The 23,638-nt window shown below is 43.0% G+C and overlaps 1 protein-coding gene across 1 annotated transcript; it reads left to right on the forward strand.

Annotated features, from left to right (window-relative positions):
* Positions 1-1,375: 1,375 nt before the first annotated feature.
* Positions 1,376-23,355, forward strand: cand1 (cullin-associated and neddylation-dissociated 1). The gene is made up of 26 exons (XM_062064617.1): positions 1,376-1,690; positions 4,276-4,351; positions 6,967-7,034; positions 7,100-7,254; positions 7,326-7,449; positions 11,784-11,871; positions 11,941-12,109; positions 12,188-12,293; positions 12,351-12,496; positions 12,554-12,705; positions 12,768-12,908; positions 15,417-15,558; positions 15,627-15,835; positions 15,905-16,073; positions 16,153-16,242; positions 16,318-16,471; positions 16,536-16,773; positions 16,838-17,026; positions 17,096-17,239; positions 17,305-17,440; positions 17,521-17,697; positions 17,780-17,875; positions 17,953-18,122; positions 18,189-18,353; positions 18,429-18,536; positions 22,359-23,355. Exons 1-26 carry the CDS (start codon positions 1,623-1,625, stop codon positions 22,581-22,583), a joined length of 3,705 nt encoding a protein of 1,234 aa, XP_061920601.1. The 5' UTR covers positions 1,376-1,622; the 3' UTR covers positions 22,584-23,355.
* The last annotated feature ends 283 nt before the right edge of the window (positions 23,356-23,638 follow it).

Here is a 23,638-nt window from a genome sequence, read left to right on the forward strand (position 1 = left end):
CATCCTATTTGGGTCCCACATCAACCTTAAGAAAGTCAATGACTTCACTATAAAAGTGGGTGACATTGTTATCACCAGGAAAGATGAGGTCACCTACCTAGGTTCCATTCTAGAGGCTAATCTTTCCTGTGATAAAATGGCAACCAAGGTAATCAAAAAGGTCAACCAACGAACGAGATTTCTCTACAGAATCTCCTCTCTGGTCAACAAAAGCACCATGAAGATCCAATAGCGGGAACTCTCGTTCAACCCTTTTTCGATTACGCATGCACCTCCTGGTACCCTAGCACCTCCAAATCCCTCAAATCTAGACTCCAAACATCCCAGAACAAGCTAGTCAGATTACTTCTAGACCTCCACCCCAGATCACACCTCACTCCTACCCACTTCTCCAAAGTGGGCTGGCTCAGGGTGGAGGACAGAGTAAAACAACTTGCACTGAGCCTAGTCTATAAAATCCACTACACCTCCCTGATACCGAAGTACATGTCAAACTACTTCCTTAACGTAAATGACCGCCATAACCACAACACCAGAGGGAGCTCCACTAACCACGTTAAACCCAGATTCCGAACTAACAAAGGTCTTAACTCATTCTCTTTCTATGCCACATCAATATGGAATGCACTCCCAACAGGTGTAAAAGAAAGGGCATCTCTATCCTCCTTCAAAACCGCACTAAAAGAACACCTCCAGGCAACTACAACCCTAAACTAACACCCTCCCTTCCACATAATACCTCTTCGGATTGTAAATAATCAAATGTAGACACTTTTTCTTATACCTTCTGATCTCTCTCTCTCTATGTCCACTACTTGCTGTACATATCCTACCAAGTCAGTCCTACACTGTTTCAATGTCCATTTCTCTGATGATGCAATTGTTGATGACTGAAGTGTTGATACCAACCAAACCCCCCCCCCTCCCACCCCCTCCATATCCCACACCCTGGATTGTAAATAATGTAAATAATTGAGTGTAAATACTCTGATGATTATCTTGTGTGATGACTGTATTATGGTATATATTTGATAGTATATATCTGTATCATGAATCAATTTAAGTGAACCCCCGACTTAAACAAGTTGAAAAACTTATTCAGGTGTTACCATTTAGTGGTCAATTGTACGGAATATGTACTTCACTGTGCAATCTACTAATAAAAGTTTCAATCAATCAATCAATGTCAAGTGTTGCTGAAAATGATGCAATTATTGATGTTTATGCCTGCATGTTGTGTGAAAAAAGACACTTGTACACTCATTGAATATGTTGTTTATCATGAGTTTGCTAGTTGACATTCAACTCGATTTTAAAAAATTCCAGCTGGGGGGGGGGTGGGTGTGTGACCTCTGACCCCGCCGCGTCCAGTTCCGCTAGCCCCGCCCCTTTGCGGCCAGACGGGAGCTCCATTCAAACACACTAAACTCCGCGGCCCGGCATGACACAGTCTCTGTAGAGGAAAGCTGGCAGCAGCAGGAAGCACACAAGCAGAACCTCGCACAGTTCGGGAGCTCTAAGCAGAGGGACAGACGGAAGACGGACGCGGAACAGTCAGTCAGCCGCCGGAACACAAGTCAGCGCAGTCAGCTAGCAGGAGGCTAACGGCTAACAGCACCGACATGGCGAGCGCCTCGTACCACATCTCCAACCTGCTGGAGAAAATGACCTCCAGTGACAAGGATTTCAGGTAATGTTTGATTCTAGTTGTCGTCTTCGCTACAGAAGAGCCATGTTTTAGTGATTGTGTGCTCCGGCGACGACCAGCCGCTGCTGTGTAAAGGCCCGGGCTAGCACGCTAGCTGTTAGCCTGCCACCTGTCTGATCGTCGTCGCGTCGTTAGCCAGCCCAGCAGCTGCATAAACTCCTTTTTTTTCGTGCTGTTTGGCGAGCGTACGTGTACATATTTATATTTAGTGGCGTCAAAGTGTCGGTAGATGGCCGACGTCATGTTAGTGAGTTGCCCCGCTGCTCCTTAAGCAGTTAGCTGCCGTGCTAGCTGCTCCACTAGCGGTTGCATTTCCGAAATTGTCATGCTGCAAGCTAGCTTGCTGCCAGTAGACGCGTGCGTGTGATATTAGTCGTGCACGTCTGTCCCGGGGAGCCAAGACTGCTCCTAAAGTAGCCAGCTGACATTTGTGTCACTTTGCACTCGGCCGCCACAAGAAAAAGACGATTAGTGGGGACGAGCTAGTTTAGCTCTGGCATGTTTGTTGACATGGGGGGAAAAGCAGCGTTCAAAGTGTCGCTGTCATGCTTTGGAGCTCACAATGACGACACAAAAGCGATCTAAACTGTCCCAGGAAAACAACAACAAATTGTGTCAAACAGCCTGGGTGTTCAATACTTTGTGTAGTGAATGCCGATGTTGTTACAGCACCTCTATGCAGTGTATGATGATGTAACTAAGTCAGTGGTTTTTAACCTTGTTGGAGGTACCGAACCCCACCAGTTTCATATGCGCATTGACTGAACCCTTCTTTAGTGAAAAATAATGTTGTTGTTTTTTTCAAATTCAAGACAAAGTTATGTTTTTTTTACTGGTGCACAAAATGAACAGTGCATAAACATCACCTTGTTCAAAGAACAAAACCAACACAGTGCATGAACTCACAACAAATTACACACCTGCAAATCAGTGTGACTTCTGCTGTTGGCATATCCATAATACGCCGATTGGGAGAAGTTTTTATTTACACGATGAGTCAGTCGGGTGTGTCTTGACCTCCGCGGCGGAGGCTCCATCTGATGCCGACATACCGAACCACTGTACTAAGTGCATTAAAATGGTCCAAAAAGTCCCTCGTTCTGTCACTCGGGCTATTTGCGCTGTCATTTTAAAACTCAAAATAATTACACAATCTGCTTCTTTGAGATGTTGATGTCATTGACATAAATACTCAAGTTGTTCACGGTCAATGAGGGCCGTGATATGATAGGCCAGGGGTTCTCCAAGTCTTTTTCCCAAGTTCCACCTTAGAAAATACTCTCCAGGTACCACCGTAATGACCAATACTGAAATAAAGTAGCGTAGTAGGCCTAAGTATCCATTAAAGCTCTGGAACGACTTACCTTTCAGTGTTAGACAGGCCTTCTCTCTTCCTGCTTTTAAATCGCTCTTAAAAACACACTTTTTTTTTTCAATAAAAAGGAAGTCTAAGTCTTTTATTCCATGGCCTTTAACACTCTGTGATCTCCATCCTGCCATGGCGTCCCATAATGCACCTGCTGTGAACCTGTTTCTATGTTTTATTTGTTTATTTATTTATTTATTTTTTATCGTGCTCTGTTTGTGTTGTGTTGTGTTTGCTGGTTTTCTTGTTATCTTTTAACCTGCCTATTGTACAGCACTTTGGCTACCCCTGTGGTAAATTCTAAATATGCTTTATAAATAAAGTTGATTTGATTAAAAACGAGGCAGAGGTTTTATTGAACAAGCATATTTAATATTTGTAGCCACTGTAACATTACACACAGTCTGGACAGTGACACTGTGTTGCAGTAACATCTGCGGTTTCTTGTTGTCCATTGGGTTGGGTTTTTTCTTGCCCTGGTGTGGGATCTGGGCTGGGGATGTCGTTGTGGCTTGTGCAGCCCTTTGAGACACTTGTGATTGAGGGCCATATAAATGAACTTTGATTGATTGTTTGAATATTTAGTTAAGTGATTATTTGAGTTTTTGAGTTTTTTTTGAACATGCAAGCATACCACATGGTACATCACAATTTCCAGTTTTTCTTTTCAACATGTTCGAAAAGGAGTAGGAAGAAGCAGAGCTTATTTAATCATACCCCTTTTCTTTTACATAACAGTTGCTAAAACTTTTGTTCACTTCCTGTTCTCAATTTATTCACAATATACTGCATAAGTAATCACAATATAAATAAATAATACTCGGTGAAGTAAGTTACATTTCATATGATTAGATGAGTAAGATTATTTTGAGAATGAATGAATGGATGGATGAAATAAATTCAGAATGTTTATCATGGTTCTTCTTCTTTGTACTTTGTAAACACTTTAAGTTTGAAGAGTTTCTTGAAGTGGATCATATTAGTACATTGTTTGTTGCTTTGCTTAATCCATTCCATAATTTAATTCCACATACATACAGTATATACTGAAGTATTTGGTGTACTACTAGATGGAGCTCGCGTACCAAAGTTTGAGAACTGTGTTAGGTTATGAAGTATTTATGTATGTGAAGCAGTTGTGATTTAAAGTATTAATAGACAAAAACATTGTACTGACATGTTTTTAAACGTGTGTGCGCAGATTCATGGCCACTAACGACCTGATGACAGAACTCCAAAAAGACTCCATCAAACTGGACGACGACAGTGAGCGAAAGGTAAGTTTACGCACATCAGCAGAGGTGGTAGTAAAGCGCTACATTTACTCTGTTGCACTTAACTTAAGTAACTTTTTGGGTAAATTGTACTTGTCAGAGTAGTTTTAATGTAACATATTTTTACTTTATTTTACTGTAATATTTTTGTGACAAAGAAATTTTACTTTTACTCTGTTACATTGAGTTTCATTCTGATCGATCATTTATTTATATCACAATGATTTTAAATCTATTAAGTCTTGCAAAGACGTATCTGTCAGCGAGCCTTCTTCCGGCAGGCACTGTCACATGATTCTTTCACCAATCCAATGTAAGCGTTCGATTCAATTTCTCCAATCAAACGGAACCTGGCAGTCACATGACTCTGTTTGACCATTTTAACTTAAACACAAGTGACGCTTCACTCCATCCCGCTAATCAAATGCAGCCTGACATTCTACCGGGTGAATAACAAGCCGGTGGTGAGGGACTGTTTATACGCCAAACAAGCACAAATTACAGATATAGAAGCTGAAATAGGTCAGTATTTTTAAATTATTGGTAAAACAGAAACCGACTGGTTTAATAAGTGTCAGAATGTTCCCAAAGAAAACACTTTAATTACGCGACATGACACCAGCACATCCCGGCTGTTTGAGACCACTGGTAAACAGACATCTTCTAAAACAGTGAACTGACAGTGAACTTTGTTTATGTCTCTGATGATCTGAACAACCACAAGTGTCATTTAAACACATTAAAAGATTACCAAAAATTCCAAATGTCAGTGGAAATGTGTACTTATCTGTTAGATCCGGAGCTTGAAAGTTACTAGCGCTAGCTTATTAGCATGTAGCATTATTTTCTTCTACTGTATTTACGTTACCACATTACTAACAAACTGAAATGACCACAATCTCCCCCTAGTGTACGAGAGGCACACTGTATGGGCAACAGTCACATTAGAGATAAGAGCATGCAAACTAAACCTTCACATGTATGTGTGAAAATAAAAGAAACTGAATTATTTGACAAATCAGACAAATTTAGTATATAGACACGTACATAGTAAATAGTGACAGACCAGGCAGCAAAAAAATCTTTAATGATTACTTAAAAATAACATTTATATCATGTGCTGTCATCTGTGTCAGTAAAAATTTTCATATTTCAGCCTAAAAGAATTACTCCTCCAACTAGAGAAAACATGTTGCAGTAAAAAAAAATGATTTTTATGTTTTACACACACGCACGCACACAAAATGACTACAAGAACTTTTTAAAAATAGCTACTATTAAATATCTAAAGTTACTCAATACTTGAGTCGTTTTTTCACGCATTACTTACCGTATTTTCCGCACTATAAGGCGCACCGGATTGTAAGGCGCACCTTCAATGAATGGCATATTTCAGAACTTTGTTCATATATAAGGCGCACCGGATTATAAGGCGCACCTATGCATCCATTAGATGGAGCTGCGCTAAAAGGAATGTCAACAAAACAGTCAGATAGGTTAGTCAAACTTTATTAATAGATTACAAACCAGCGTTCTGACAACTCTGTTCACTCCCAAAATGAATAAACAGCTGTTTTATTATTTTCCCAGAGGTAAAGTTAGTGACGTGGTGTTTTGTTTATCTTTTAACAACAGCAAGGTATAACATGTAGTGCAACATTTATATCACATAGTGGAGGGGAACTTTTCCCTGATTCAATAAACAGGTAAAAAACAGTGATACTGTTACGGTAAATCCAACATTAGTGCAATCACAATATAGTAACACTCGACATAGTGCAGAGCAATAAAAATATATCAATAACTCAACGTTGCTCAAACGTTAATGTCACACAACACACAAAATAAACATGTAAAACTCACTTTATGAAGTTATTCCTCATCCACGAATGCCTCAAATTCTTCTTCTTCAGTGTCCGAATTAAACAGTTGGGCGAATACGGCATCCAACATGCCCGGCTCCGTCTCGTCGAAGTCGTCATTAATCGAGTCAGTGTCGCTGCTGCTCTATTCCGGTGTTCTACTGCGTGACTGACTGTCTTAAGTTTAAATTCTGCGTCGTAAGCGTGTCTCTTAATAGGAGCCATTTGGGGGTCTTTACATAAACAAACAAATGGAAATGAAACGGCACGCCTCACGCAGTCATATATCCCAGCATGCACCGCACGCTTCTTCTTCTTCTACGGGGGCGGCTGCTTACCGTAGAAGAAGAACTTCTTCTTCTACGGGGGAAAATGAAATTGGCAGCTGCTTACCGTAGAAGAAGAAGCGCTTCTTCTTCTACGGGGGAAAAATAAGTTGGCGGCTGTTTACCGTAGTTGCGAGACCTAAACTTTATGAAAATGAAGTTTAGGTTTGTTGTGGCTCAATATTGGTCCATATATAAGGCACACTGGATTATAAGGCGCACTGTCAGCTTTTGAGAAAATTGGAGGTTTTTAGGTGCGCCTTATAGTGCGGAAAATACGGTACTTACTTACTCAAGTAATTATTTTGATGACTACTTTTACTTGAGCCTTACTATTCGGTACATTTTTGGGTACTCTACCCACCTCTGCATATCAGTATGCTGCTGTATACAAAATAATTATGATGATAATGATGAGTGTGATTGACAGGTGGTGAGGATGATTCTTAAACTGTTGGAGGACAAGAATGGAGAAGTTCAGAACCTGGCTGTCAAATGGTAAACCCAGACAACATTGTGTGATTATGATTGATTTATGACGGTTTTTAAATGTGTGTTGTTAGCTTGGGCCCGCTGGTAAGCAAGGTGAAGGAGTACCAAGTGGAGACTATCGTGGACACACTCTGCACCAACATGCTGTCAGACAAAGAGCAGCTGAGGGACATCTCGTCCATCGGCCTCAAAACTGTCATTGGAGAGCTGCCGCCCGCCTCCAGCGGTTAGATATCACCTTCTAGTCCTCGCATCATGGTCAAGGTGGCTTTCGCATGACTCCTCCAATTGTTTCAGGCTCCGCTTTGGCCGCCAGCGTTTGCAAGAAGATAACGGGTCGTCTGACCAGCGCCATCGCCAAACAAGAAGACGTCTCGGTACAGCTGGAGGCGCTGGACATTATGGCTGACATGCTGTGCAGGTAGGAATGGGCGATATTGCGTAACATTCTTTCAGCGCCAAATAAATTGCCTCCTGCAATAACGATATTATTCATCACAATATACTATTTGCTTTGTAAACGATGATAAACCATTTCAAAACGGGGTACAAAGGCTCCTAATTTGGCTGCTGGCGTATACAGTAACATATCACGTAATTTCCAGTTGTATTATTTTGTCAAAACAATAATCTATTTGCTAATTTACAGTTTAGGGTTTCCCCTAAACTGCCAAGATACCTGGGGTGGTGGGGGCGTGGTCACTATGACATCAATTTGCTATGATGTGATTTTATTTAAAAAGGCCCCAAAAATGTATACATACATTTAAAACAAACCTCCATCCATCCATCTTCTTCCGCTTATCCGAGGTCGGGTCGCGGGGGCAGCAGCCTAAGCAGGGAAACCCAGACTTCCCTCTCCCCAGCCACTTCGTCCAGCTCATCCCGGGGGATCCCGAGGCGTTCCCAGGCCAGCCGGGAGACATAGTCTTCCCAACGTGTCCTGGGTCTTCCCCGTGGCCTCCTACCGGTTGGACGTGCCCTAAACACCTCCCTAGGGAGGTGTTTAGGGCAATATATATCTGCAATATATATATAAAAATCACGTCCACGTCGCAGACATGCTGACAACACTCCAGACAATGGCGTGCATCTTGTTTAAATCCGGTTTTGGCAGCACGGTTTTCGGTGATCAGTCTTTTTTCCGGTGGTCAAGTTTTCGGTACATCACTTGTCAATAGTGCGCAAATAATAGGATATATATATATATATATAATATTTATACTGTAACGACCAGCTAATGTTAATGTTTTATGTTCGTGTGGTTTGGATTTGATGTCAGTTTTTCCCATCTTTACAAACACATCGTCAGTGCCTGAGAGGTAATTGGCGGAGAATGAGGAAGTGTTGTTGTGTGTCCGGCAGGGAAACGAAGATTCAAGGAGACGAAAGTGTTTTCATTGGAAGGGAAACCTGTTGGAATTGTGCTTTTGTTTATCCTAAGATTAAGTGAAGTGAAGTGAATTACATTTATATAGCGCTTTTTCTCAAGTGACTCAAAGCGCTTTACATAGTGAAACCCAATATCTAAGTTACATTCAAACCAGTGTGGGTGGCACTGGGAGCAGGTGGGTAAAGTGTCTTGCCCAAGGACACAACGGCAGTGACTAGGATGGCGGAAGCGGGGATCGAACCTGCAACCCTCAAGTTGCTGGCACGGCCGCTCTACCAACCGAGCTATACCGCCCCCAAGATTAGTAATAAGTTAAGTTAAAAATAGTGTCGGACTTTGTGTGACTTTGTGAAGGCAATGATATATTATATTAATTTACTTTGTTTTGAAGTTTAAAAAAGCCCCTTATTTTCAAGGTGTTTGTCATAAAAACGCTGTGGCGGCGCACCACACTCAATTACATTAAGGGAAAACCCTGTTATATTTTGATAAAGACGGGGAAAATGCGCTATTCGTATAAGGCGTGTGCGACAGCAACAAACATGGCAGCTAGACGCAAAGTTAAATAATGAAATACATCCTTAACTGTCTTAATATTTGCACATTTTGTAGATGGCAGTCTGCGTGGGTATATCTGTAATATATATATAAAAATCACGTCCACGTCGCAGACATGCTGACAACACTCCAGACAATGGCGTGCATCTTGTTTAAATCCGGTTTTGGCAGCGTGGTTTTCGGTGGTCAAGTTTTCGGTACATCACTTGTCAATAGTGCGCAAATAATAGGCTATATATATATATATATATATATATATATATATATATATATATATATATATATATATATATATATATATAATATTTATACTGTAATGATGTGTACTATTTGTGTAGTTTGGATTTGTTGTCAGTTTTACCCATGTTTACAAACACACTGTCCGTACCTGAAATGTGATTGGCGGAGAGTGACAAAGTGTTGTTGTGTGTCGGGGAAAGCAAAAACTCACGGAGACGAAAGTGTTTTCGTGGGAAACCTGTCGCAATTGTACCGTTGTTTGTTGTCATAGCATTAGTAATAAAAGTTAAAAATAGCGTCAGACTTTCTGTGATTTCTTTTGGGGGCTACAATATATTATATTACTTTAATTTCAATTACATGAAGGGGAAACCCTGATGATAATATCTGCTTACCTTCTGTTGTAACATGGTTATATATAGTCTTCTGTTAAAATATTGGTGCCACCACGGCGGACTCTTTCTGTTTCTATTGTATAGGAGTCAATGTGTCAGTTTCCACCGCCGGCAAATCCTGGCGCACAGTGCTGCCATTCCGGTGCCGTACTGCATTCCTGTGCAAAATATACGAAGAGCTTCTTTTTTGCCGGTCGCCGCACCATGGTGGATCCATTAAGCTAAAATCCGCTTGTGTGGGACAGGACGTCTTGCCTTGCACAAACACAAAGTTTACCTAAAAAAAAATACTCTGTGTTTAAGCCGGATTGTATTTTACACTTTGAAACGTCCTAAAGGGCTGGGACGGACCTGCCCTAAACACCTCCCTAGGGAGGCGTTCGGGTGGCATCCTGACCAGATGCCCGAACCACCTCATCTGGCTCCTCTCGATGTGGAGGAGCAGCGGCTTTACTTTGAGCTCCCCCCGGATGGCAGAGCTTCTCACCCTATCTCTAAGGGAGAGCCCCGCCATGTTAATGTTGTTGCTTGCTACAAATGGGAAAAAATGTTGTCGTTCTGCAAGGCAAAACTGTCATCTTTTTCACGAGTCAAGTCAGTGCCATCATTGACGCCCGCAGGTGGGTATTGATGGATGGCAAAGCTTGAGACGTTCTGCTGTGTTGGTGTTCAGCAGCCGTTAGGGCTGGATAATTATACAAATTTTGATTTTACTTTTGATAATGGCTTTCCATGATGATAAAAATATTATAATTGACAAAAACGATTAATGGGACGCGCAACGTGCATGCAAATTCATGAGCTTGTGATGGTGAAACAGATTAGGAGCAAATGAGTTGGGGAAAAAAGCATGTCTACTAAAATGTTTGATTCTCACCATCGTTGCTTTTTTCTTTTGAAACAGCGCACTTATGCCTAGTCCATTATCACTAAACTCAACAAAAAAATAAAGCATATAATTTCCGCGTTCACGTAACCGCGGACAAAATCGTAGAATTTGCCAATAAAATTAAATCCGCTGTTAAACGCAGATTATGGACATAAATGTGACTGAAATGATGTCATTGTGAGGGGAAGGAACCTTTTTTGGGAAAGTAATGTGTCCGACATTACTTTACATTACTAACCTATTCAACCCCGAAACACAAACCGCCCCGTGCTGAAGTAAACAATGTCGAGACGGCCACTTTAAACACCGACTATGATAAACTATGATGCTAAGGCTATTAAGAACAATCCATACACCTACAACACATCTCTCCTCTGCTTGTGTTGTTGTGAACAACATAGTTAATGTAAGATGAATGTACAAACAGGACAGCCGTCGCCAGTTGAGAGGCTTGCGCTTTTTTTTTCGCGCCTCAGGCTGCCGCAAAACCTATCAAGCTCAGAACAGCCGCACATTCCTTCTTCACAATAACAGAACTGTGCCCAACATCCATCCACAAATCCCCTCCGCCGTTTGATGCTCACTGTGCAGCAGTCGTTACACATCCAGTGGAAATCCGGGGGAACAATATCAATTTTATATTAAAATGATTTACTAATGGCTTTGATTTAAATCATTTGGTATTTGCCTGTAAACTCCACCTGTGTCAGGGGACTGATTTCATTAGTTTGTAAACAATAACAAAAACGACAAGTTTTTGTGATAATAAAAAAATCTATATTTACTAGCATTGACCATATACTGATACTATCTATACTTGGTATTGTAACTTTAGATATTTGTATCGATCTGACCATCTTTGTTTACATTCAAGAGCTGTAGCTTGCGATTAGCATATTCCCGGACTGTGTGTAGTGCAGCATGTTTAGCTAGTCCTCCAGGGATGGTACTTGCAAGAAACTTAGTTTATTTTCCGCAATGGAAGTGAGGATTGCTGACTTAGTGGCTTTGCACTGTGGGCACAGCTTGTTAGCGAAGACGCTACATTGAGTTAAGAGACGCGTTTGTTTGCTTGTCGCTGTCAAATTCTCAGGACAGCTAAAATGTGTCAACATGCATTATCACAATAACAATAGTATTAAAAGTTCAATTGTTGGCCAAATTCATATCTTTCATATTGTATATCGTCTATATCGTGCAGCTCTATGTGCAGGGAACTGCGCTTACATGGACGACAGGCATTGTCAAAGCTTTAATGTGATGTGCGGTGGTCTTTTCAGACAAGGGGGCCTGCTGGTCAACTTCCACCCTTCCATCCTCAGCTGCCTCCTCCCTCAGCTCACCTCCCCCAGGCTAGCCGTTAGGAAGGTAAAGTCCCAACCCCTCCCATCAACATTTTGTTTGTTTCGCCGCGATAACGCTGCTGGGCTCATGCAGAGGACCATCATGGCATTGGGACACCTGGTCATGTCCTGTGGGAACCTTGTCTTCATCGACCTGATTGAGCACCTGCTGAGCGAGCTGGGCCGCAACGACAACATGTCCACCACCAGGACGTACATCCAGTGCACCGCCGCCATCAGCAGACAGGCGGGACACAGAATCGGTGCGAGCCCACATCCTCACGTTCCAACCTCTCTCTGTCCTGACATGGACTCACAGGTAGGCTTGTTTGTCCCCTCAGGTGAATACCTGGAGAAGATCATCCCGCTGGTGGTAAAGTTCTGCAACGTGGACGACGATGAGCTGCGAGAATACTGCATCCAGGCCTTCGAGTCCTTTGTCAGGAGGTAGGAACAACTTTAAAAGCTGTAAGAACTGGTTTGACATGTCCTGTCCTTCTCCAGGTGTCCCAAAGAAGTTTACTCTCACGTTCCCACCGTCATCTCCATCTGCCTGCGCTACTTGACCTACGACCCCAACTACAACTTTGACGATGAGGACGAGGACGACAATGCCATGGACGCCGAGCAGAATGATGAAGACTACCAAGGTAGGTGTCTTGTCTTGTCCTTTGGAGGACTTCTGATCGTGTCTGTCCTTTGTCCAGGCAGCGACGATGAGTATAGCGACGACGACGACATGAGCTGGAAGGTTCGGCGGGCGGCTGCCAAGTGTCTGGACGCTGTCGTCTCCACACGTCATGAGATGCTGCCTGAGTTTTACCGCTCTGTGTCCCCCGCTCTCGTCTGCCGCTTCAAGGTAGAGCCTCCCTCATTCTCCCTCCCTCAAATCCCCCATCCTCTTACTTGTGTGTTTTCTAGGAGAGGGAAGAGAACGTCAAGGCGGACGTCTTCCACGCCTACCTGTCACTGCTCAAGCAGACCAGACCAGCCCAAAGCTGGTTGACGGATCCAGACGCCATGGAGCAGGGGGACACGCCACTCACCATGCTACAGAGTCAGGTGACCTATATCCTCGCTCGCGTCAAAAGAAAGAACTTAAATCAGGGATGAGGAGCTCGTTTTTTACTGTCTCTCTTTTGCTGCATATTGTAAAAATAGAAATCATCAATTATTAATTAGATATATTATTAGATATTACACTCATTCGCAATGTCAGCTATAAGACAAAGTAGGAATGGACTATATGGCCTAAAACCTATATCGCAATATGTATTGCAGCTTCGTACAATAACTATATATTGAATTGAAGTATTTATTTCAAACCTGCACAGTACAACAACACATTTTTTTTACATCTTTGCAGAGACATTTGTGCAAGGCTTGAAAAGGGGTTGGATGAAGCAGATGCTTATAATATCCCAACGCCTCTCACTCATTCCACATTTAACATAAACACTATAATACAAGAACAATACCATACAAACAAAAACAAGAACAACTCCTGTACACTAACAATACAATAGTACCACTGTTAGTATGAGACAAGACAAGTTGAGACAACACACACACACACACACACACACACACACACACACACACACACACACACACACACACACACACAGGCCCAAACCCTCTCTGACCATACACCTCTCTCCCATCGCTCTGTGCTGAGGGCATCACTCTCTTTCCTCCTCGTACTTCTTCAGTACTTCTTTTTTAAACAGTGTTTTGAATTGAATCATGTTAGAACACGTTTTTAATTCGTCTCCTAAGTTGTTCCACAGAGTGACTCCACGCACTGAAATGCATATTGATTTTAAAGTTGTTCTAAATTTAGGCAAATATAATTTTTTGTTTCCTCTTAGGCTTTAACTATGATGAGCATCTCTATCCTGGAATAGGTTCCGTATATGGGATGGTAGAGAGTTTTGGGATGCCCTAAACATAATTTGAGCAGTTTTAAAGTTGATCACATCGTGCAGTTTAAGTTGCTTTAACTCCATGAATAGTGGATTTGAATGATGTCTGTAGTGAACCTTGGATACAATCCTAATGGCCTTTTTCTGCAGAGTGACTAAAGTCTGTAGATGGGATTTATAACAATGTCCCCAGACTTCAACACAATAGTTTAAATACGACATAATAAATGAATGATACAATAACAGCAGAGCATTGGTGTTCAATAAATGACATGATATTCTCATCATTCCAACACATTTAGCAACTTTTGTCCTCAGGTAACTTATATATATATTTGGCAAATAAATAATGAAAGCATTTTACAACTGGTTATAAAGGCTCCTAATATGGATGCAGACATATGCGTAAACATATTGCATCATTTCTGGGTGTATTATTTTGTTGAAACAATTTTTTATCTACTTGCTAATCTACTGGTAATTTTAGCTTACTTTATGTTGTATCATGGTTCTATCTACACCTCTGTTAAATGTAATAACCACTCATTCTCTGTTGTTTGAATACTTTACTGTTTGGGCGATACTACTAATGTGGGTATTGATCCAATATTAAGTAGTTACAAGAGCTGTATTGGTCTTATCAATGTTCATACTTTAAATTTTCTCGATCAGGAAATGATTCAATTCTGATCACAACTGTAATCTGACAAACACACAGCATGGTGGAGTATTAAAAACACAGCATGGTGGAGTATAATTATGAATTAATATTTAAATTACTTCCTTACTCCCTTTTATTACATACCAAAAGTACAATAAAGTCAGTGGTGCAGAATAACTAAACAAAAGCAGAGTTAATTAACAGCATCGACCATTTTCTGATACTATATTGTGCTTGGTATTGTTTGTCTACTTGTAGCGATCCTGTTTATGTTAACGAGCTCTAGCTTAGCCGTTAGCTATGCTTTTTGTGTATCCTATGATGTGTAATGTAGTATGTTTAATTATTCCTTGTCCTGTACTGTAGTCATCCAGTGATGATACCTGTAAGAAACAGTTTATTAGCTGCCATGGAGGCAAAGATCAGTGATTTAGAAGCTGCACTGTGGAGGGATGTTACAGTACATGCTACATTTTGCTTGTCACTGTCAAATTTGTGAGACACAGCTAAAATGTGTCATCAGTAATATGTATCACAATAGTTTTAAAAACTCTTATCGTCAGCCAAATTTATATAATTTATTTTGTCTATATTGTGCAACCCTAACACAAAGCTAAGAGTTTATGTTCATTTGATTTTAGCGTTGTTATTGCATCAAAGCGGCTCATTTATTATTCCGTATGCAATCCTCACTGAAGTGAAGTGAAGTGAATTATATTTATATAGCGCTTTTCACTAGTGACTCAAAGCGCTTTACATTGTGAAACCCAATATCTAAGTTACATGTTTAAACCAGTGTGGGTGGCACTGGGAGCAGGTGGGTAAAGTGTCTTGCCCAAGGACACAACGGCAGTGACTAGGTTGGCAGAAGCGGGGATCGAACCCGGAACCCTCAAGTTGCTGGCACGGCCACTCTACCGACCGAGCTATACCGCAACATGCACTTCAAAGTGTCATTAGAAGTTGACGTGTCGCCCCTTGCAGGTGGCCATGATCGTCAAAGCTCTGCACAAGCAGCTGAAGGAGAAAAGTGTGAAAACTCGCCAGTGTTGCTTCAACATGTTGACTGAGCTGGTCAACGTCCTCCCAGGAGCGCTCACTCAGCACATCCCTGTGCTGGTGCCAGGTACGTGTCACATGACCTTGTGCACGGTCACGCCGTGGAGCGGTGACGTGACACCTGGTGTCTTCCAGGAATCATCTTCTCCCTCAACGACAAGTCCAGCAGCTCCAACCTGAAGATCGATGCCTTGGCGTGCCTCCATGTCATTATGGTCACGCACCCCGCCCACGCCTTCCATGCTCACGTCCCTGCCCTGGTTCCGCCCGTGGTGGCGTGCGTGGGAGACCCCTTCTATAAGATCACTTCCGAGGCTCTCCTGGTCACTCAGCAGCTGGTCAAGGTGACGCTCATATTCATCTTGTCCTGTCATCTGTCTTGTCACCGCTGGACTTTTTCTGCTCTTTGATAGGTCATCAGACCACTAGACAGCCAATCAGAGGGTTCTGACAGCTTCGACCCCGCCCCCTACATCAATGACCTGTTCAGCTGTACAATCAGACGCCTTAAAGCTGCAGACATCGACCAGGAGGTCAAAGAGCGTGCCATCTCCTGCATGGGTCAGATTATCTGTAACCTAGGTAAGCAGCGCCTATCAACCATCTTGATCTTTTGAAAACCATTTCCTGGTTGACTGTTTGTTCTTGTCTGGTTGCCTAGGTGACCGCCTCCCTGCTGAACTTCACGGAACACTCTTGATATTTTTGGAGCGTCTTAAGAACGAAATCACACGGCTAACCACAGTCAAAGGTGAAGAGGCTCAATGATTATTCATTAACATGCAAATGAACAAACTTTGTATTTGTTTTTTGTTGTTTTTTTAAGCCCTGACGCTAATCGCCGGTTCACCGCTCAAAATTGACTTGAGACCCGTTCTCCCTGACGCCATCCCCATCCTGGCCTCCTTTCTGCGTAAGAACCAGCGGGCGCTGAAATTGTGCACGCTAGCGGCTCTCGATATTCTACTCAGGAACTACAGGTACTGCCCGCTGCTTAGCCACGCCCACCGCCCACTGCTAAACCCTTTGACTTTGTGTTGTCAGCTCCGCCGTGACGCCCGTCATGGTGGACGCCGTCTTGGCCGAGCTGCCGCCTCTTATCTCAGAGAGCGACATGCATGTGTCCCAGATGGCGCTCAGCTTCCTGTCCACGCTGGCCGTGACGCACCCCTCGCTGCTGGGCCAGCTGAGCGGCGGCAACATCCTGCAGCAGCTCATCACGCTGGTCCGATCACCTTTGCTGCAGGGCGGCGCGCTCTCCGCCATGTTGGACTTCTACCAGGTACGAGCGTCGTCAGCACAGTGCATGGAGACGCATGCCTAACATTGCACGTGTGTGCTGGCAGGCGCTGGTGTCCACAGACACGCCGGGTCTGGGGTACATGGACCTGCTGAGGATGCTGACCGGTCCAGTTTACTCCCAGAGTGCCGCGCTCCCGCACAAGCAGGCATACTGCTCCATTGCCAAATGTGTGGCCGCTCTCACGCGGGCATGTCCCGCCGAGGGGCCCGCTGTAGTTGGACAGTTCATCCAGGTAAGCGACTCTTCCTGAAGCCCCACCCACATCAGTGTGGTCCCACGTCAGTTGTTTGCTGTGCATTAGGATGTGAAGAACAGTCGCTCCACGGACTCCATCAGGCTGTTGGCTCTGCTCTCATTGGGGGAGGTGGGACATCACGTGGACCTCAGTAGCCAACCAGAGCTCAAGACGGTCATCCTGGACGCCTTCTCGTCCTCCAGTGAAGAGGTAACGTCTACTCTATCTTTCCTGTGTAGCTCACCGCTGACTTTGCCCCTCCCCATCTGTTTCAGGTCAAGTCGGCGGCGTCGTACGCCCTGGGCAGTATCGCTGTGGGGAACCTTCCAGAATATCTTCCGTTTGTCCTGCAGGAGATCTCATCGTCTAAACGACAGTACCTTCTGCTGCACTCGCTCAAAGAGATCATCAGTGAGAGCGCCCACCTGTGCGTGTGTGTGAGTTTACATCTGTGCGTATGCGCACTTTGACGCTTTGGTGTGTGTGTTGAGGTTCTGCGTCGGTGTCTGGTCTGAAGCCGTACGTGGAGTCGGTGTGGACGTTGCTGCTCAAACACTGCGAGTGTCAGGAGGAGGGAACCAGGAATGTGGTGGCCGAGTGTTTGGGCAAACTGACGCTCATCAACCCTGAGACGCTGCTGCCTCGCCTCAAAGGATACCTGTTGTCAGGTAAACACAAAACCCCCGACCCCCCATCTTGACTGCTCACTGACTTGTACGTGCGCGTCTGTGTGTGTGTATGTGGGCGCAGGCTCGTCGTACGCCAGAAGTTCTGTGGTCACCGCAGTTAAGTTCACCATCTCAGACCAGCCGCAGCCTATAGACCCTCTGCTGAAGAACTGCATAGGTGCGTGTTGTCATAGAGACAAAGTTGTGCTTTTGCATGCTAGCAGCTGAATTGACTGATTGGCCGCTTCCTGTCAGGTGATTTCCTGAAGACGCTGGAGGATCCGGACCTGAACGTACGCCGGGTGGCCTTGGTAACGTTTAACTCTGCGGCCCACAACAAGCCCAGTCTGATCAGAGAGCTGCTGGACTCTGTTTTGCCACAACTCTACAACGAGACCAAAGTCCGCAAGGAGCTGATTCGCGAGGTGATGATGATTATGATAATGATTATAATTATATGAGGGTCGTTAGATTAACATGAGTATGCTCAGGTGGAGATGGGACCGTTCAAGCATACGGTGGACGACGGCTTGGACCTACGTAAGGCCGCATTCGAGTGCATGTACACTCTACTGGACAGCTGCCTGGACCGCATCGACATCTTCACCTTCCTCAACCACGTGGAGGACGGCCTCAAGGACCACTACGACATCAAAGTGCAGCCTTTACTTCTTTAGAGAGCCCCGAAGCTCATCAGACCACCTTGTACTGATGTCACCTGTGTCTCCTAGATGCTCACTTTTCTCATGCTGGCCAGACTGTCGTCTCTCTGTCCCAGCGCCGTCCTGCAGAGGCTGGACAGACTGGTGGAGCCCCTCAGAGCCACATGCACCACCAAGGTACACACTTGCTTCAAGATATGCTTGTGGAGATTGCAATGGAAATACAAGCAGAGAACCTACCTCATTGGCATCTCTTTGAATTGAAGTTTTATGCCGTGTAAACATGCACTTCCATACATAGTTGACATATTGTTTTTTTGTTAGTTTTATAGATTTTCATGATTGCAAATCAACAGTCATTTAATTATGGCTTGTACTAGACAAACATCAAGTTCAAATACGCGTGTGTGTGTGTGTGTGTGTGTGTGTGTGTGTGTGTGTGTGTGTGTGTGTGTGTGTGTGTGTGTGTGTGTGTGTGTGTGTGTGTGTGTGTGTGTGTGTGTGTGTGTGTGTGTGTGTGTGTGTGTGTGTGTGTGTGTGTGTGTGTGTGTGTGTGTGTGTGTGTGTGTGTGTGTGTGTGTGTGTGTGTGTGTGTGTGTGTGTGTGTGTGTGTGTGTGTGCGCGTAATAAATTCACTGAAAATGTGACCAAATCTGCTGGGTCAAAAGTATACATACAGCAACATACATTATCAATTTTGGTGATGTAGAAAAGTAACAATCAAATGAAATTAGCTTCCTGGCATGGCCTCTTAACTTAATGTGAGTGATTATGATTGACAACACCTGTTGAATTCTTTGAGCCCATTTAAATAGGGCTCATGTGATGCAGTCATTAGACTCGGTTACAAACACGACAATGGGAAAGTCAAAGGAAGTCAGCACACATCTGAAAAAACAAATCATTGACTTAAACAAGTCAGGAGAGTCACTTGGAGCTATTCCAAAGCAGCCTAAGGTCCCAAGAGCAACTGTGCAGACAATTGTTCGTAAGTATAAAGTGCATGGCACAGTTTTGTCACTGCCACGATCAGGAAGAAAATGCAGAGCTGAGAGAAAATTGGTCAGGATGATCAAGAGTCAATCGAGAACCACCAAAAAGCAGGTCTGCAATGAATTGGAAGCTGCTGGAACACAGGTGTCAGTGTACACAGTCAAGCCTGCTTTGCATCGCCTTGGACTGAGAGGCTACCATGCAAGAAGGAAGCCCTTGCTCCAGAGGCGACACCTTAAAGCTCGTCTAAAGTTTGCTGCTGATCACATGGACAAAGATAAGACCTTCTGGAGGAAAGTTCTGTGGTCAGATGAAACAAAAATTTAGCTGTTTGGCCACAATACCCAGCAATATGTTTGGAGGAGGAGAGGCCTTTAATCCCAGGAACACCACGCCTACCGTCAAGCGTGGTGTTTGCTCTGGGCCTGTTTAGCTGCCAATGGAACTGGTGCTTTACAGAGAGTAAATGGGACAATGACAAAGGAGGATTACCTCCTAAAATCATCAGCCCGGAGGTTGGGTCTTGGACCCAGTTGGGTGCGCCCATGACAGGACAATGACCCCAAACACATGTCAAAAGTGGTAAAGGAATGGCTAAATCAGGCTAGAATTAAAGTTTTAGAATGGCCTTCCCAAAGTCCTGACTTAAACCCCATTGAGAACATGTGGACAATGCTGAAGAAAAAGTCCATGTCAGAAAACCAACAACTTTAGCTGAACTGCACCAATTTTGTCAAGAGGAGTGGTCAAAAATTCAACCAGAAGCTTGCTAGAAGCTTGTGGATGGCTACCAAAAGCGCCTTATTGCAGTGAAACTTGCCAAGGGACATGTAACCAAATATTAACATTGCTGTATGTATACTTTTGACACAGCAGATTTGGTCACATTTTCAGTAGACCCATAATAAATTCATAAAAGAACCAAACTTCATGAATGTTTTTTTGTGACAAATAAGTATGTGCTCCAATCACTCTATCACAAAAAAAAAAAAATAGCGTCAGATTTACCGCCCGTCCGAGCCCCCACTGGCAGAAATGTAGATCGGCGCCTATGCTATAGACTATGCAAGTGCATGCTATCCAAGTAGCATGTGGTTGAATGACTTGAATAACCCGAATAACTTTGCACGACTACTTTCGCGTGGTTACTAATGAAAGGCTAATTGAACACGACAGCTCGGATAGCATTGTTAGTTTTCAACACATTTTGGTGCAATTTGATGACTTTGCAGGAGTGAGAGAACACATCCTGGTTATCATAATGAATAACAACATTTATTTTACCAACATAACTTTTGCGTTTACATTTGATAATAGATGACTTACCTCGCCTCTGGACGTCCCTCAATCGGATGCTTTCTCGACAGGTGCTGCAGCATCGAACTTGTGCTATTGTGGTATGCGAGCTCCACTTTGCAATGTTTGCATACGACTGCGTTTTCCCTCGATTTTAGTGTGAAGTGTTCCAACACCTTAGACAACTTTTGTCGCTTCTTAATTCCCTCGTTTTGCTACGGCTCTTGTCCACTGCTTTCTGCGGCGTCAGCCATTGCGAATTATGTCGGCAAAAAAGTTTACTAAACTCAAGCATATTTAAAGGAGCGGTGTTGTGCAGCGCAGGGGGGCGTATGATCTGACATAAACACGCTGTGCGATACCTAAACAGTCCGTGCGAAACGTGAGTTTTGACTACTAAACGTGGCAAAATGCTGTAAAAAAAAAGCAAACTTAACGACGCCTCGAGGCAGCGAAAATTTCTTGAATATATTTTGTAGTCGAGTTACTCGAGGAATCGTTTCAGCTCTAATGAATATATATGTGTGTGTGTGTGTGTGTGTGTGTGTGTGTGTGTGTGTGTGTGTGTGTGTGTGTGTGTGTGTGTGTGTGTGTGTGTGTGTGTGTGTATATATGTGTGTGTGTGTATGTATGCACATATATACGTATGTATGTATATGCACATATATATGTATGTATATGCATATGTATGTATGTATGTACGTATGCATTTATATACAGTATATATATGTATGCATATGTATGTATGTATGCATTTATATATATATATGTATGTATGTATGTATGTATGCATTTATATATATATATATATATGTATGCATATGTATGTATGTATGTATGCATTTATATATGTATATATACATATATATATATATGTATGCATATGTATGTTTGTACGTATGCATTTATATTTATATATATATGTATGCATATGTATGTATGTACATGCACGCATATATATGTATGCACGTATGTCAATGCACATTTATATGCACGTATGTATATATGTATATACACACACAGCTAAAAAAAAAAAAAAAGTTAGCACTCTGACCGTTTTCATTTGTCAAGTAAAAAAATGTGTGTGTGTGTGTGTGTGTGTATATATATATGTATATGTGTGTGTGTGTATATGTATGCACATATATATGTATGTATGTATATGCACATATATATGTATGTATATGCATATGTATGTATGTACGTATGCATTTATATACAGTATATATATGTATGCATTTATATATATATATATATATATATATATATATATATATGTATGCATATGTATGTTTGTACGTATGCATTTATATTTATATATATATGTATGCATATGTATGTATGTACATGCACGCATATATATGTATGCACGTATGTCTATGCACATTTATATGCACGTATGTATATATATATATACACACACAGCTAAAAAAAAATAAAAAAAGTTAGCACTCTGACCGTTTTCATTTGTCAAGTAACAAAATATTTGACGCCGAGCTGTCTATCCATCCCATCCATTTTCTACTGCTTATATCTGCAAAATTAGCAAAAAAGCTAGAATGCCAATATTAGATTGCTAGCAATTGTTCCACCAGCTATTAAAAAAATTGCTTCGGACAGCCCGGTCTAGACGATGCGCTTGTATTACAATAGAAAACATCCTTTTAATCTTTCTTATCTGTGAGTTTGGCTGCTGTGCCATGTGTTCAGGTGAAGGCCAACTCTGTGAAGCAAGAGTTTGAGAAGCAGGACGAGCTGAAGCGCTCAGCAATGCGAGCCGTCGTGGCGCTATTGACAATCCCCGAGGCCGAGAAGTCGCCGCTCATGTCCGAGTTCCAGTCGCAGATCTCGTCCAATCAGGAGCTGGCCGCCATCTTTGACTCCATCCAGAGGGACTCCAGCTCGGCCAACATGGAGTCCATGGACACCAGCTAAAGACGCAAGTTCCCGCAATGCAACACGGCACCAACACCCCAGCTGCTGGAGCGCTAACCCCGCAGCATGTTTCCATGACAACAGGACACACGCACACACTCGTAGTGACACACCCTTTTTTCCTAGCGATCGGTCGTTCCCATGATGCATTGCACTGACAAGAGCGGCCCCCACACGGACAAAACGGATGAAGACGAAGAACAAGTAAAAAAAATGTTAATTGAGAAGATTGGAAGCTCCTCCCACTTCCTGTTTGTTTTGTTCTGGTGAGTTGTTTTCATTGTGGCTTTTCTTTTTGGTTCTTTTGGCAACTGGAGAACAGCTGCTGTGACCTGATTGGCCGCTGCTGGCTGATTGACAGTTGGCGTGTTACAAACTGATCAATGCCTGAGGACTTTTAGTTTTTTCTCTCTTGGATGGCGGCGATGGCAGCCAGCGGGAAACTTGTGAGGCGGGCGGTTCTCTTTTTGGACCAATCGGCTACGTTTTCCTCTGATTCAACAAACTCGCCCTCAACCCCGCCGCTCCTGGGAAGTAGGGAAGGAAGGATTGTTGGACCTGACTGGATCCTTCTGATCACCACAGTAACGTTGTTGTCAAAGTAGGCAAACATGAATCAAATATTTGATCCCGTTTGCTGATCAAACTGGGACTGGTGTGCTTGACTGGTTTGAACTGGTGACATTGCTTGTCATCTGGTCCAGTATGACCTCCACAGTCTGCTCTTACTGATCGCCCAAAAGAAATAAAGGTCCATTTCTGCCTGCCTTCATCATGACTCCTCCTTTTATATTTTTATAGTTTTACATGAATAAACATTACTTGTACCTCTCATCAAACCGCTGCCTTCCTCCTATCTTTGTCATCAATGTTCATGTCTGCTTTAATCTGATCGACTGCGGTTCTAAGAAGTGATCTAGTCTCCTAGCAACCACTAAATTGTGTGCATGTGAGCATGCTGATCATTTCCTCTTCCAAGCTGTGAAACATTACAAAGATAAGGGAGAGTAAAAAGTTAAGTTGTAAAAAAAAAACTGAAGTTAAGGTGTTAAATG

Source organism: Entelurus aequoreus, linkage group LG12, assembly GCF_033978785.1.
Source record: "Entelurus aequoreus isolate RoL-2023_Sb linkage group LG12, RoL_Eaeq_v1.1, whole genome shotgun sequence".
Taxonomy (NCBI): Eukaryota; Metazoa; Chordata; class Actinopteri; order Syngnathiformes; family Syngnathidae; genus Entelurus; species Entelurus aequoreus.

Coding starts and splice junctions, on each gene's coding strand:
- cand1 (XM_062064617.1), top strand. CDS start 1,623: ATGGCGAGCGCCTCGTACCACATCTCCAACCTGCTGGAGAAAATGACC. Junction 7,255..7,325: donor GCTGCCGCCCGCCTCCAGCG/GTTAGATATCAC, acceptor CAATTGTTTCAG/GCTCCGCTTTGGCCGCCAGC. Junction 12,497..12,553: donor GAATGATGAAGACTACCAAG/GTAGGTGTCTTG, acceptor TCCTTTGTCCAG/GCAGCGACGATGAGTATAGC.